We start from the raw sequence: 15445 nt of genomic DNA, 5'->3' as shown, positions 1-15445 counted from the left end.
AATCACAGCATTGTAAGATAGTGAAAGATGTACCCATAGGCCCCCGCCTGGATTCCTCGCCTTTTCACGTAAATGGCCTCCTTGACTCCGCACTCAAACCAGCGTTCCTCCCTGTCCAGGATGTGTACATCCTCATCATTGAAAGAGTGTGCACTGGCCTGTACGTGTAAATAGACCGCAGAGTCTTGGTTTGATGAGGTAGCTCTTCTGTGTTGTGCCATCTGCTTTGGCAGAGGTTGTTTGGTTTCTCCAATAGATAAATCCTGGCAATCCTCTTGGCACTTAACAGCGTACACTATCTTACTCTGTTTGTGTCGGGAGACCCGATTCTTGGAGTGGGCTAATTTTTGGTGCAGCGTGTTTTGGGGTTTAAAAGCCACAGAGATGCAGTGTTTATAAAAAAATGTGTCTCAACTCTTCCAATACTACAGACACGTACGTGATCACTACGGGTTTTCGGCTAGGTGGCAAATTGGTCACATGCTGCCAAAGCCACCCTTGTCATTTTACAGCACTTGTACCTAGACTGACCTGGTTTAACCTAATGTTGATACCTACTTTCTTATGGCCTCTTTGTCTGACTGATGATGTTAGGGTAGGGTAAAGCCATAAATCCAGGTAACTGGAAGTTATTCTGAGTATGTTGAATTTGTTTCACAGCACAGAGCCCAGATGTTTATGGCTATCCTTATATGTCTCACACTGTACTGAAATTGGCAAAAATTCAGCTACAGGACGCTAGCGAGACAGATCTCAGTGAACATAGAGCTAAAGGATAAAATTATTAGAATGAAAAGTCTATGTTTTATTTTAGTTTTCACAAATTCAGCATCAGTAATGTCTTGAAGTATGCTGATTGGTTGGTCAAGGATTTAGGAATAGAAGGAAACATGCTTTTTCTGCCCTTCTGGACTGGACTATCTCAAGAGCGCAGCCTGTGATCAGAAACTGAGACAGAGTTCTCTTATGTAGAAAAAATCTGCTGGCATTTGAAAGAGTGTCTGTGTGCAGAGGTGGTAATCATTGTCAGGTGACCTACATACTGATCTGCTGCACACAGTTAATGATTGAACCGCTGCTCAGTGTCTGTCTGAGGGGTTCAGAGGTTTTTGGAGGGGGGTATGTGAGGTTGGACTTGGGTGAAACTGAACTCTTTGGGTTTTCATTCAGTTAGCAGGCACCATGGCTCGGCTGGTGGAGTGTGTCCCCAACTTCTCCGAGGGCCGAAACAAAGAGGTGAGAGGAGGACTTTTCTGCCTAATTAACATTTAAACAGTTTAAAGTAAATAAGTAAAGGTGTGTGAGTATTATCAGCAAAATGTGATTCAAGTATAAATGTGCTCATTGTGAATTGAAATGCTGTTTGACTTTAGTTTTAAAGTTACAACTGCAAGTGTTTGTATTTGCTGCTTTGATCTGTGTGTTTGATTTAATAGTTTATACATCTTTGACATTGAGATGATTTTAAAAAATCAGAAAAAACTTTAGGCTCTTTTGGCAGTTTGAGATCATGAGAGAGAGAGAATCGGATGATTCCCTGTGAACAGCACTTGGTGACAGTGGGGAGGAAGAACTTCATCTTACAGGAAGTAGCCTCCCTCAGAGGAACAGCCATCTGAGGAGAAAGGAAAAGAGAAAAGAAGAGCATAGCAAGATCCTAGACTTCATTCTTCATTTGCCTTTGAATTTAAAATAAAAATATTGACAGATTTCTGGATCTTTACTGAACAGGAAGTGCATAAAATGCTAGAATATAACTTAAACTGTCAAAAACTGCGGTTCAGTAAAAAGTGACCAAGATATGGTTTAGAGTAATGAGATATGTCATTAAACATTAAACAGCTAATCTTTTTATCTTTAAACAAACAAAATATCTTTAAACTGCTCTGAAAACAGTTTAAATGTCTCAACATGAAATCTGCAGGAGACTGATGTGTTTAACGTGTGAGTGAGGTGCTCTTGAGTTCAGATTATCTGTTGAAACATTCGTTAAACAGACATTAAAGATTCACTCCAGAGTAAAGCTGTGTACTGACCTTTGCCCTCTGTTCCCACAAGAGGAAAACAGTTCCACGGAAGTGGGAACATTAAATAATCAGCTGATTTTCTGTTTAACCACAGAATATGCTTGTTTTTTGACAAACTACACTGTTCTCATATTCCAGCAGCACTGGTTTGTAAAAAATCAGCTGCCAATCAAACCAGAGTACAGTCCAAATTGGACACTCACTGAAAGCATCTGATGCTTTATGATACCAAAAATACAAAACAGGTGAAGCTGAAACCCAACTTTATGAAAGAGAAAGGACGTATGTCGTTTTCAAACTGCAGCAACTGGTGTCCTCATAACAATGTAAATAAATAAATAAATAGAGCCGATGCAGTACATTGAGAAACATGTTCCTAATTTAAGATTTTGATACTTGTTGCTAACACAAATTCTAAATTTTTTGATGTTATCTTTGTTCTATTTCCAGTTTAATGCGGGTTTTAAATCATTTCAAATTGTTTCCATTTTATTTCAATGACAGCTGAGTGTAAATTTCTACAGTTATAGAATCAATTCTGCATAAAATTCTGGTCATTCACTTCATTGTGATGCTCATTAGAGCCATTATTACAGTCTAAACTCTGGCCACCACAGTATCCTTACTCGCAATCCAAAGTGTTCTTGCTCTTTATTAACACAATATTTCCTTTGAGCTTGACTAACTAAAGCAGGTGAGCCACATTATTACAACTTCTCTATGAACTGTTTAGGTGATCGATGCCATCTCAGCAGCCATCTCCAGCACACCCGGCTGCAGCCTGCTGGACGTCGACCCTGGAGCCTCCACTAACCGCACCGTCTACACCTTTGTGGGCTCTCCTGAGGCAGTGGTGGAGGGGGCGCTGAACGCCGCCCGCCAGGCCTTCAGCCTTATTGACATGAGAAAACATTCAGGTGTGTCTGAGCCCAGCAGCTCATCTCAGGGAGCTGCTTCCTAACATCAAGGCATTAACATGTTTCCTGTCCAGGTGAACATCCTCGGACCGGGGCCATGGACGTTTGTCCCTTCATCCCCGTCCAGAACGTCAGCATGGACAACTGCGTGCAGTGTGCCAACGTGTTCGGACAGAAACTGGCAGAGATGCTGCATGTGCCCGGTGAGGCTCATTAAAAAAAACAGCTTCAGCTTTATTGCAGTCAAACATGCAAGAAAACAAGAATGAGAAACAGAATAAAATTATAAAACTAAATGCCAATGTAAAATTTAAAAAAAAATAGTCAATTTTTATTGTTTATTAGGAAAACTAAAAAAAAACAAAAAACAGCAATACCTGGATAAGACAGACGAGACATAAAGCACAAAAAGCAAGTAACACAGACAGACTTATGACAACCTGCAATGTTTCACAGTTGTGAGGTTTTTGTTGTTAAGCCTTTTTCTCCACCCAGTGGTTTTCTAATGATGGCAACAATGTCTCCTTGTTTTGTGGAAGGTGCTGATCAGTGCCCAGAATTTTTGTGTGAGTTAGGTAAATGACAGAGGTGCTACTTAATTCAGAATTTCATATTGTAAGTAAATAAGTCTGGAATTTAATGTCTTTTGTAGCTGAGGAAATCAGACTGAAGTGGAAGGTTTTGGTTTGTTATTCAGGACTATAAGAGCTGTACGGAGACCGATTGCACAGATGCTAGTGTTGTATCAGTGGTGAGAGACCAAGTACATGAAAAAAAAAATCACCTGTCGCATTCAAATGAAGCCAAAGAGTCAGAAGTTGATTTATTTATTGTTTCTTAACTGAGTCAAAAGTCTTATCTTATCTTGACTTCTGAGATGAAAATAAAACACTTTATGTTAGAGCCCAATAATAACATAATCCTGGGCCAATAATGTGGCAATAAAAGAGTGGGAACTACGTATTACTATTTAATTTTAATGTACATACAAGATAATAAACAAAGTAATTTTTAGTTGACCACTATTGGCCGAAATGTATAGCATAGAATAATGATGCCTGTGAGGGTAAAGCTGTTAGTAACAGTACAGTAATATTTTTCTAAGAATAAGAGAAGCTGTGAGCAATAAAATAGTAATTTCTGTGCAGAATTATGGGAATACATTTATAATAACAGTGATGTGGTAGTAATGGCATGATAATAAGATAATAATGCACGTTGGTGTTTTCATATATTAGGATAATATTACAATATTTATATGTGAAATGAATTTTCCATATACCTTAAAAAGGGTCCTTTGTTTGAATGTAATAATATTCAAATATTTTATATTTGATGCTGTGGTGTACTTGTGTGGTAGTTTTTATATAATAACTATAAATCAGTGCAACTAAATATAAGACTACCATTTCTACTATGCTGCATGCAAAAGCTAAAAGCCAATGAAACAAGCTATTACTAGTTATTATATTGTAATTGCATAGTGGTATACGGTATTATGGAACTATTGTCCCTTTATGCCACACTCCACACTATTACCATGTTCTTACTGAGTTGTCAATAAATTGCTGCCAAAGTCAGAGAGCAACTTTGTCACTACAAATGCAAACATTTGGATGTCAGCTCCAGTGCATGCTGAGCCCAGAACAAAACTCCAGAAGTGCAAATGAGTGGGTGGCACTGTATTCCTGGTCATTCTTTTAAGAGCTGTTAAAACAGACTGGTCAATTTTGAATGAGAACACTAAAGTAAGGGGGATGGGGGAGCACAGAACTGGAAGGTTAATGAGGTAAAATGATTTGGGGGGTTTTTCCTGACTGCTCTGATTTTTAAAAACCACAAAATGTTTTTACATTAGAACCAAAAGGGAGGCTTCACCCTCTCAGCAATAAACCCGAGATTCAAGTCTCAGCTTACTATACACTGTTTTTGGTTTAAATTCAAATTAAGAAGTAAATAAGGTTCTTTTTCCACAGTGTATCTTTATGGAGAAGCAGCTCGAACAGAGACCAGGAGAAGCCTCCCATCTGTGCGAACAGGAGAGTACGAAGCTTTGCCTGAAAAGGTGAGGACTCATCAAATCATTATCTCCTTTCTTCTTCGCTCATTTAGTGTTGTGTGGCTCTAACTTCTGAGAATGATTTCTAAAAAAAAAAAAAAGGTTTCTTTGTAACAGCAGGGTCAGTGATTGATTTTTATTTTTAACTTGAAATATGGTTAACCACAAGAAAATTGTCTCTATTTCCAATTACAATGTTTTTCTCCCTCCAGTTGAAACGTGATGAATGGGCCCCTGACTTTGGCCCCGCCGACTTTGTACCATCTTGGGGCGCAACAGTAACTGGTGCTCGTAAGTTCCTCATTGCCTATAATGTGAACCTGATCAGCACTAAAGAACAGGCTCATCGCATAGCACTGGACATCCGGGAGCAGGGTCGAGGGAAGGACCAGGTGCGTCCTGGGAATCTGGGTTATTTATTTAGCTTTTCATGCTGTGGGTGTTGCTCGCTGTCATGACATGATTAAAATGTCCTTTTAGGATTTCTTTCTTCCTGTTTTGTTGATGAATTTTTCAGATTTTTCTTTTTTAAATCAATTTTTTTCTAATATTTTCCACTTTTTGGAGAATTTGTTGAAATTTCCGATTATTTTTGAATTTCTTATGTTTGTTTGAAAGGTTTACTTAATTAAATAGGACTTGATATAAAACTAAGTATTAAAATCTTTTTTTCTTCTTCTCTGTGTTCATAAGCCTGGGCAGCTGAAGAAGGTGCAGGGGATTGGTTGGTACCTGGATGAGGCTAACCTTGCTCAGGTTTCCACCAACATTCTGGACTATGAGGTGACGCCCCTCCATGCTGTGTATGAGGAGATCTGCAGAGATGCGGAGGTTAGAGCTGTGTACTTTGTGTCGTTTCTGGGATGCTTAGAACTCAAATTACACTGCTGGAAATAGTTTATTTTGATGCACATGCTGGTTTTTTTGCAAATTAGCATTATAATACTCATTTTCATTTTTCCTGTAGTATATAAAAATTGATGTATCTCAAAAATAAAATTATGAAGACACTCAAAATAAATTTCCTGTTGTTGGAAACTTTTTTGTACAACTTTTTTTTATTTACAGTTTTGAGGGATAAACCTCTTAAAACCACTTAAGCCCCACGCCCCCGGTACCGGGGGCAAAAAGGAGGACATCTCGTTTAATCAGTTATAACACAGGATGAGAAATATAAGTCTAGACATGTGTGGTATCCACAGAAACCTCAGAATCTCAGCTAAAATGTCATATAAACCATTTCTACAACCACCAAACACATTGAAAACAAGCCATGATTAAACAAGCAGTTACGTAAATGCACAGAAGACCGCTAAACAAACAAAACTGAACCGGAAATTCTCCAGACTTCATGTAACCGGCTAAAGATAGGCTGGTTAGCTTCCAGAGCTATCACTGACTCCACACACCAAGTTTCACCACGATCAGACCAAAATTCACTGAATGAGCCGCAAAAGAAGACCACTAAAACACAGAGTGGTGCAAATGCGCTAAGACAGAGATTGGCTTACCATCCCGATTTCCTCCGTTATTTTCGCTGGTAGCCGGTAGCCACGTGATTACCAGTAGTTACCATGCCTACCTAGCCGCATCAGAGCCGTTTTCTGTCAACAACCTCCATTTTAGACCCACCTACAGACACGTGACTGGACAGACGCCACATGCAGCAAATTTGGGCCCACGTCTGATTGGTTGAAGTGACGTGAACGTGGCATCGTTACTTTGATTCTATTGTCTAAAACAATTAAAAAGAGGTGTCAATCATGCAAATTGACCAAAAGAAACCAAAGTTACAGCCCCTCGGAGTTTAAAGGGCCAGAGACCATTTAAACGCTTCATGCGCACTGCAGAAAAGGGCCATTACCATGTAAATGTGTGGTTAATTCTTCAAAAATATATTTTAAAAAAGAGCATTTTTAGGCCTGATAATAAAATTTATTAATTTCTGCTCTTTAATACCTAAAAAAATTCAACTGGCATGGTGTCCAATTATGTGCCAAATTTGGTCATTTTTGTACTACGTCTGGATATTGATGTATTGACAGGGCAGTAATTTTTCACTGTTTCACTTTAGAAACATAAATCTTTGCACAGATGATGTTTATATGTTGGTTACTGAAATCCTGGAACCAAATGTGATCTGAGGCATATTTTTAAAAGGGTTATATGCTAAAAATTAAAAAAAAAAAAAAAATTAGGCGAGGATAAAATATACTTACTTTTCCTGTGTTCCAGTCTCAGGAAATTTGACACAGTAATATCTGCTTCAATATTTACACCTCTGGTGAGTGTTAGCTTTATTTTGATACCAAGATTGTAAGGACAGAGTTTGTAATTGGAGAGAAATAATCAATTAAATTTGGGCATTACATTTTCGAGCAGGAAGTTCAGAAACCCCCCTTGGTGCTTAAGAGGTTAAATTTCTCTAACTATAAATATATGTAAAAAAAAAACTAAAAACGATTTTAATTTCTTTTGTGGTTTATTGCACTTTTTTGCAATTTTTGTGGTTACTATGGACTTAATGCATACATATTATTAAAATTTGAGCTATAACTGTTGTATTAACGTATAGCAACTTGAAATGCTCCCAAAAAGGGAACTACAGCATGTAAAAATATAAATATAAGCTCTGGCAGACTATGGTAGGTCTTAAAGGGTTAAGTAAAGACCAACAAATCCTTAGACTGTTACTGACTTAATTTTTTCTTTTATTGAAATTGTCTTTTAGGACCTAAACTTGCCTGTGGTCGGCTCTCAGATTGTCGGCCTGATCCCTCTGAAGGCTCTGCTGGACTCTGCTGACTTTTACATCCAGAGAGAACGACTCTTCATTATCAAAGAGGAGCACAAAGTCCGACTGGTCAGCAGATGACTCTTTTTTTTTTTTTTTTTTTAAGATATTTTAATAAATTATAGGCTCTGATTGTTTGTTTGTTTGTTTGTTGTCAGGTGATCAGTAAACTTGGCCTCGACTCCCTCGGTCTGTTTAATCCAAAGGAGAGAATCATAGAGTGAGTATTTACAAACTGTGATGTAGTCAGCTGATTCATTATATACTTTATATCCCGAAAAATATATAAGAACATCGAAGAACATTCAGCCCTTATAATGACAGGATTACATTTTATCTGTGAGTAATAAATAAACAGAAAGCAGAAGGACATTATAAATCCTTTTAAAGTCTCTAGAACATTTGTGGAGTGGATTGAGAAAACTGCCAAACCCACCTAATAATCATTGAGGGTTAGTAGGTTGTCTCTGGTACCAGATTTTACATCATGTTTCTGAACTTCTGAACCCTAGCACACCAGTCGGATGCTTCTTTTCCACTGAGATGATGCCAGCATCTGTTGTATTTTGGTGTCTTTTAAGGACCATATTTCAACAAATGTGAGAACCATTTCTTATACAGTGTTAAGGTGGGACATGTCTTAAAAAGAATCATGGCAGACAGAATCTGTTGGTTGAATCAGTTATTTTTTTTTATAGTAGTCCCTCCAGTAGTTACTGATATCAGTGGTTCCATATCAATCATATTTGTATCAGTGATATCTGATATCTTGTATCAATGTCAGTTTGTTCTGCAATGACAATATCAAAAACCGTACGTCTCTCACTAGCAGTGCCGTCACTAGAAAAGAGGTCAAACATGTTATGATTTTCATGAAGGTCCTGTTGGGGGATTTAGAGTTTCTCCATTCAGGTGCTCAGAAATTCCACTTTGTAGATGGAGCAGTTCATCTGTCTTCATCTGAGGCAAAAAAAAAAAAAAAAAATTTGAAACATGCCAATGAGAGCCCGATCCGTATGGTCCATAGTCCCAGATCTGTGAGGCTGTGGTTCACCTAATTTGAGGCCAAGCGTCCAAAACAGTAGTTTGCTTGGCGCTTTTCAGCGCTGTTAATTCAATCTTGAAGGCCTGCTTACAAAAAATGAAAAAAAAGAGAGCTGATTATTAGCTCATCAAAACACAACACATAATCACCTGACAGGTTTTCTCTAAGTGCACTGTTACAATTTTAAAGGGCCCAATTCTAGACATGTCCATGTTTACTAAAACTCCCTCTAATAAAATAAGAAAACAACCCAAATCTAACTGACAGAATCCACCCATCACTCAAACAACAACCCCAAGGATCTTAAACACACAAAAATGTTGCTTATTAATCTATCAATATGTTATGGAGATTAAAACTTCAGGGCCACAAAAGTTTTGCCCTACTCTTGGTTTAATTAATACTTACATAGTCTGAAATCAGACTTAAAATCACTCCCTCTGTTCATTCTTCCCCACATCATATCTCAGTGGTTGGCCTCAGATTCCACAGCGTCCTGAGAGTCCGAGGTCAACTGACATAATTTCACCTGCTAAATACACACAAAAAATCTTGTTAAAAGCCACACAGTTATGTTCCCCTTTTAGCACTTTAACATACATAGATTTAGCATAAGATATAAACCCGTTATAACAATGTGTCATCACTAAATTATAAATTTCTTGTCCAAATCTGCCCTTCTGAACAGACCTGACCACCTTAATTTATTATCCTGTTACTTTGCTATTATATCTTTCACCAAGTAATCCTCCTCAGTCTCTGCTATGTTTCCTTCATTGAAAGCCTCAGACACACAGCCACACAGGAAGCTTCTTTCTCACCACTCATTTCAGGTAATTTGCATACTGAGTCATATCTCAAGAAGTTACCATGACAAGAGAAAGGCATATTTAAATCTTACCACATTATTAAATTATTTTATTCCTTCCTAGAAAAATCACTTGTTTTGCTCAATCGACACAAGAGCATTTCCAATTCACTATTTTAAAACTACTTCAAGCTCTTAATCACTTTTTCATTTTCACCAACGTCACTCTCTTGTCATGGAGCTTTTCTGAGTTATTCCTCAACTTCAGAGTTTAAGTGTGTTAAATTCACACTATTTTAACACTAATAAACAGACTCACATGCTCAACATGCTGTCTAATCTTCATGAGCTCTCTCGTAGTTGTAAGGTTAATGCATTTTCTGTTTGTGTGTGTGATTTTGTATGTTTCTTTTTGCAGTGTTTTCCCACTTAAGCAGTCAGTTTTCTCTTCCCCAAGTTTACTAACCCAAATTTTGATGTCCCACCTTAAATAACAGCATTCCTTGTCTTCAGCCAATTCAACCAGAAACTCGGCCTGAACGTTTCCAGTGATGTTTACCTATAAGTTTCTTCCGACCGCTGCATGTGGAAAATTGATCCAGGTCTGCTTTACACCTAAAAATAACAAAACTGAGACATTTTCATTATTATCATGAGTGCTTAAATGACCCACTTCTCTCTCTCCGGCCAGAAATACCAATTTATTTCATGTATTCACCTTGATAAATGTAAGCGTGTTCTTCCTTGCGTTCATGTTATGTGGTCATGTTAATGGAGTGTAAGCTGCTTCTTCATTGCATATGTATTTTATAATCAGGTTTAACTCATGCCTCTTTGCACTGAGCTGTGGATTCAAACTATCTCAATTCTGCTTCTCCCCAAAAGTAATTTCACATGTAACCCTTTGTATATGTGTGTTTTGTATAACCTCATTGTTGTGATATGGTGAACGTCAGAGATGGGCAGTAACGCGTTACTTGTAACGCATTACTGTAATCTGATTACTTTTTTCAAGTAACGAGTAAAGTAAGGGATTACTATTGCAAAAACGGTAATTAGATTACCGTTACTTTCCCGTAGGAACGCTGTGTTACTGCGTTACTAAAACCGTGATTTCGTGCGAGAATGTCTCACGACAGTGACGTAAGCGAGTGCGCCGTTAGTGACAACAGCTGTGTGCAGATCAACAATGGATCACATATCGATTGTGGGAGAGAGTATGAGCGTGCAGCGTTTAAAGCGTGGAAGTACTGACCTTACTTTGAGTTTGATTCCATAAAAAGTGACAAAAACATTAGTGTCCATCGTGCGTGGGAAGAAAACTTCTTTTTACAACGAAAAAACTTCCTAAACTTCCAAGCAAGCACCGAGTGCGCAACGATGTAATGGGAAACTCACAGAGAAACTCGCGGATTCTTCAACTGACCGCGGCACACCTGCACCAGGGTAAACCTCTGCCTACCGCAGTCCTGCTTTACAGGTGAAAATAGAGCAACAGGACCGCTGAGTCTTTGACTTTATTTATGTTCTGCTGTGTTTTACTTGCATCTATTTGAAAGAGTGAGTGTAAACAAAAAAAATATTTTATTTTATGTGCTGGAATGTGTAGAAAATAGGTTTAAATGTTAAACTAATTTATTCAACTCAGAGAATGTTGCATATAATTAAATTTTTGCTTGATGCATAAAGTTAAAAGATTGAAACTGATAAAACAAGTTAAAAAAAAGAGACTTTTCCATTTGATTACATTTTGTATGATGGATTATGCAGAAAAAGTAGAATTGGACTGAAAGATCTATCGCTTTATTACCTCTTCAGGTTGTAAATCGTGTTTTTAAAAAGTAACTAAGTAACTAAGTAATTAATTACTTTTGAAAATAAGTAATCAGTAAAGTAACAGGATTACTTTTTGGGGGAAGTAATCAGTAATTAGTTACTGATTACTTTTTTCAAGTAACTTGACCAACACTGCTGCTAAGTCTTGATCTAAAGACAATGTGCCCTTATTTCACGCACACACACACTTAAATATACTAAGCTCTTTCATTTGCCAGCATTCACACCAAATCTTCAGCGTGCCCAGCAAAGCTCTTTCAGACATCAGGACAATTAACAATTTTCCACACATATCACCATTCTTTCAGCTCAGTTTTGTAGCATCATTCACGCAATACTTTCATCAGCATTTTACACACTTCCCTGAACTTCGTCGTCTCACACACACTTTTTTCTCAAAACAATGTTCACCTTTAATCATTCATTCCAAATGACAATTTTACACTTCACTTATACATTCACACATTTATATATAACAAAAGACTCCCAGTAACTGCCAAGATAAATTATTTCCATTACCATATTCACATCTTCACTTCATCTTCCTCTAGTACTAGTCATCCTACCATTTCGACTAATTTAAAAGCATCTAAGCCCAGGTTCACCCACCTTGCTGGTCAATTGTAGCCGTTATCTGTCCGGGACAGCGGCCCGATTACTAAGTCCTATCTTAATCTATAAGAGCTTCACGCAGCTCGACAAGAAGCTCCACCTCATGAATGCCCAGCGTCGTGCTGGCGCCTGAAGCTTTATGTAAAGCTTACATGTGAGCCACGTTTAAAATGGTCACGCCCGGGGGCCCCACCCCTGTCGGTCAAATGGTGCAAGAAAAGTGGTGCTTGACCACTAGCTATTAACGAGCGTCCCCAGTGCTCGCAGTTGCCAGCTGAATTAACCCTCTCGCCCAAGGACAATGTTCTGCGTCCGGAACAGAGTGGAGGCATAACCCTCAGAACATTTTGCACCCCTAGGAAGTCCAAATTCCCTTCCTAAGTACTTTAAATAATTCTGGAAGCATCACTGTGGACTATAACCGCCAGTTTATTATCTGATGCCCGGGTCCCACCCTATAATCAATGTGGGAATAAAATTCCCTGACCAAATGTCCTAATCTAATCTCTTTTCTTGGCTGACTTAACACACACATAACACACCAACTTCAAACATACATCACAACAACTTTCAACTTCACCCTAAAATTAATCACAATAAATTTTATCAAATATCCCCAAACTTTACCTGTATTTATTTCTAATTACCCAAAGGTATCATGGACATGTCACCTGAGATCTACTTAATAGATTTTATAATTTAGTTTAATTTCCACTACTGAGCCACTTTAATGGTAATAATCATCAATTCAGTGGACAACTAATTTAGAATTCATCCAATGTGCACAATTTTCAACAGGCTTGCGCTTACCTATACTCTTTTGTATAGGTATGAGGTGGTCTGTTGTCCACCTCATATCAGATCGTACCTTAAGGTCCAAATTAGTCCCCTCAGCCGCAAAAGAATCCGGGTCACTGGCACCAAGTATTAAATTCCGGTTCTTTTGGATTCTTTAGGGCCAAGAAAGACATGGCTCAAAAGTGGTCCTTTTACTTTAAAAATTATCTTTATTTTACATATCCAGGATAATGAGACCTGAACACAAAACACACAACCCCAGGTCTGAAGCACAAACGGCAGCCTAGGTATTTATATACTTGCTCTCTACGTCACACCACACTTTAAGTTTCGATCAAACAGCCTAGTTGGTTTCACTTTCTACTGCAATTACAATGCTTCTGCAAAAGCATGCAGTTTCGTGTCAGCACTTTTGGCACAGAGTGTACTCAGAGTTAGGCCTTTCTTATATAAAGCAATATAATTAGCATATAAACATTTAAGATTATAAATTTAAACCTCAACAACATCCAGCATCAATCCTGTGACAAACCCAGAATATTTTAAAATAAAACAAAAGCTATATATAACATTATTTGTCAGTATTATATAGTAGATGATAAATGATGATGATATCTTGTTAAAAGTAGGTGTGGTGTGTATCACCTGTGCAGGTACATGGTGAAGTCACAGGAGGATGGACAGCTGGTGTCTTTGTCTCTGCGGCAGTTTGTTCAGAGCGTTGGTGCTCGGACAGCAGCTCCCGGAGGAGGATCAGTTTCTGCAGCAGTTGGTGCAATGGTACGAGCTTTTAGGTTCATAACAAAATGATACAATTTTACTTTTAGTTACTTATTTTATTTCGTATCCCTCTTGTAGGGGGCCGCACTGGGTGCCATGGTTGGTCAGATGACGTATGGGAAGAGGCAGTTTGAGAATCTGGACAGTGTGATGAGGAGGCTGATTCCTCCATTTTATCAGGCCATGAATGAATTGCTGGACATGGTGGATGCCGACTCCTCCGCCTTCAACAGCTACATGGTGAGGAGGAAGGTCCAACAGCTGCAGAGCCTCAGAAACATCTGCAGGCACCCGGAACCATTTCCACTCTTTACTTCTTTCACTGTAACCAGAGTGTGATTATGTTTTGTCTTCATGTCAGATTTGAGTTGATCATATTCGTCTCATGTTGTAGGCAGCACTGAAAATGCCAAAGAAAACTGCAGAGGAAATGAAAAGGTGAATACTCAAGACTTTAAGACCACCAATTACTGCTAATGACTGAATGCCGTCAGGTTACATTTTTTAAACGTCTTTAAAATGTCCTTGTAACTTTCAGAACCACGTTTCCACCTGTGATCATTTTTTTAAATAATCAAATATTCACTTTGTTCTTTTTACAGCTGAAAAGGTCAAAACTAATTTCATTTCTGTCAGCTGCAGAAACACTTCCTGTTTATTTGTTTGTTGTTCTCATCAGGAGAGAAGCTGCGATGCAGGAAGGACTGAAGCAAGCTGTTGCCGTCCCATTGGCTCTTGCTGAGAGGATCAGCATCCTTTGGCCATCTCTTAAAGAAATGGTTGTCTACGGAAATTTTAGCTGCAAGTCTGATGCTCAGGTGTGAAAAAACACTCATTTCTACTTGTTCTGCTCAGATTCTCTGAAGGTTATAAAGTGCACCTTCAGCATCATGGTGATATAAACTGAGAGGAACTTTGTCTTTTATTAGTGGTGTGTTAAAACATGAATGCATATTAAATCTTTTAGTCTTTACTCCCACTTTTCTGTCAAACATCGCCTGCAACAGCAAAGCTGTAAATAAGCCCACCTGTCATGTTTTATTTCTGGTCTCAGGTAGCAGCTAAAGCTTTAGAAACAGCTGTTTTTGGAGCATACTACAATGTCACGATCAACCTCAAAGACATCACAGATGAAGCCTTCAGAGCAGCAGTAAGTGTGTCCATGAGGTTCTTCAATGTTGCTGTTGATATGCTCTGCTTGTGAATAACTCGTTTTTTTTGTTTCTGCTGCAGACCCAGAAGAGAGCGTCAGAACTGCTGCATGAAGCCAAAGACAGCAGTGCTGCCATCCTCCATGCTGCAGAGAAAAGAAACTGAATAGACTGAAGAAATAAATAAAGCTGCACAAGGAAGATAATCTGACATTAATGTGACTTTAAACACTGAAGAGCTGGATACAATGAATGTATTACAAGGGAAAATCTTCAGAATAAAGAGGTTACTTGAAATGGTAAAAGTTTTTAATTTTTGGTCATTTCTTTCCGTTCATATTCACAGAGCAGAATCACAATAACATTTTATTGTAAGATGATTTTCTGTCGGGACAGATTATGTTGCAGTGGACGAACATGGTACTAGAAATACTGGTAAAAATTTTATCGTATGCGATGGCAGACCGTGGAGATGTGGGGAAAGAGGACCCAAACGCCGGCAGGGCTCTAGACTAACTTTTTGCCATGGGCGTACCGGTACGCCTAACTTTTTAAAGTTAGGCGTACTGGCACAAAAGTTAGGCGCACACAAATTTTATAATAATTTATATAATATAA

General features: G+C 38.3%; 1 protein-coding gene across 1 annotated transcript; it reads left to right on the top strand.

Moving 5' to 3' along the window:
* The first annotated feature begins 1105 nt into the window (after positions 1 to 1105).
* Positions 1106 to 15132, top strand: ftcd (formimidoyltransferase cyclodeaminase). The gene is made up of 14 exons (XM_085447817.1): positions 1106 to 1236; positions 2761 to 2944; positions 3019 to 3147; positions 4921 to 5009; positions 5216 to 5395; positions 5697 to 5834; positions 7735 to 7866; positions 7956 to 8017; positions 13550 to 13676; positions 13755 to 13916; positions 14071 to 14114; positions 14356 to 14494; positions 14731 to 14826; positions 14910 to 15132. Exons 1-14 carry the CDS (start codon positions 1183 to 1185, stop codon positions 14991 to 14993), a joined length of 1620 nt encoding a protein of 539 aa, XP_085303943.1. The 5' UTR covers positions 1106 to 1182; the 3' UTR covers positions 14994 to 15132.
* The last annotated feature ends 313 nt before the right edge of the window (positions 15133 to 15445 follow it).

Source organism: Copadichromis virginalis, linkage group LG23, assembly GCF_057382275.1.
Source record: "Copadichromis virginalis isolate Kocher_CV1m ecotype Utaka linkage group LG23, C_Virginalis_male_GT1.1, whole genome shotgun sequence".
Classification (NCBI taxonomy): Eukaryota; Metazoa; Chordata; class Actinopteri; order Cichliformes; family Cichlidae; genus Copadichromis; species Copadichromis virginalis.
This window is presented reverse-complemented; position numbering and strand designations above follow the sequence as displayed.

Coding starts and splice junctions, on each gene's coding strand:
- ftcd (XM_085447817.1), top strand. CDS start 1,183: ATGGCTCGGCTGGTGGAGTGTGTCCCCAACTTCTCCGAGGGCCGAAAC. Junction 2,945..3,018: donor TGACATGAGAAAACATTCAG/GTGTGTCTGAGC, acceptor TTTCCTGTCCAG/GTGAACATCCTCGGACCGGG. Junction 14,495..14,730: donor GCTGCAAGTCTGATGCTCAG/GTGTGAAAAAAC, acceptor TTCTGGTCTCAG/GTAGCAGCTAAAGCTTTAGA.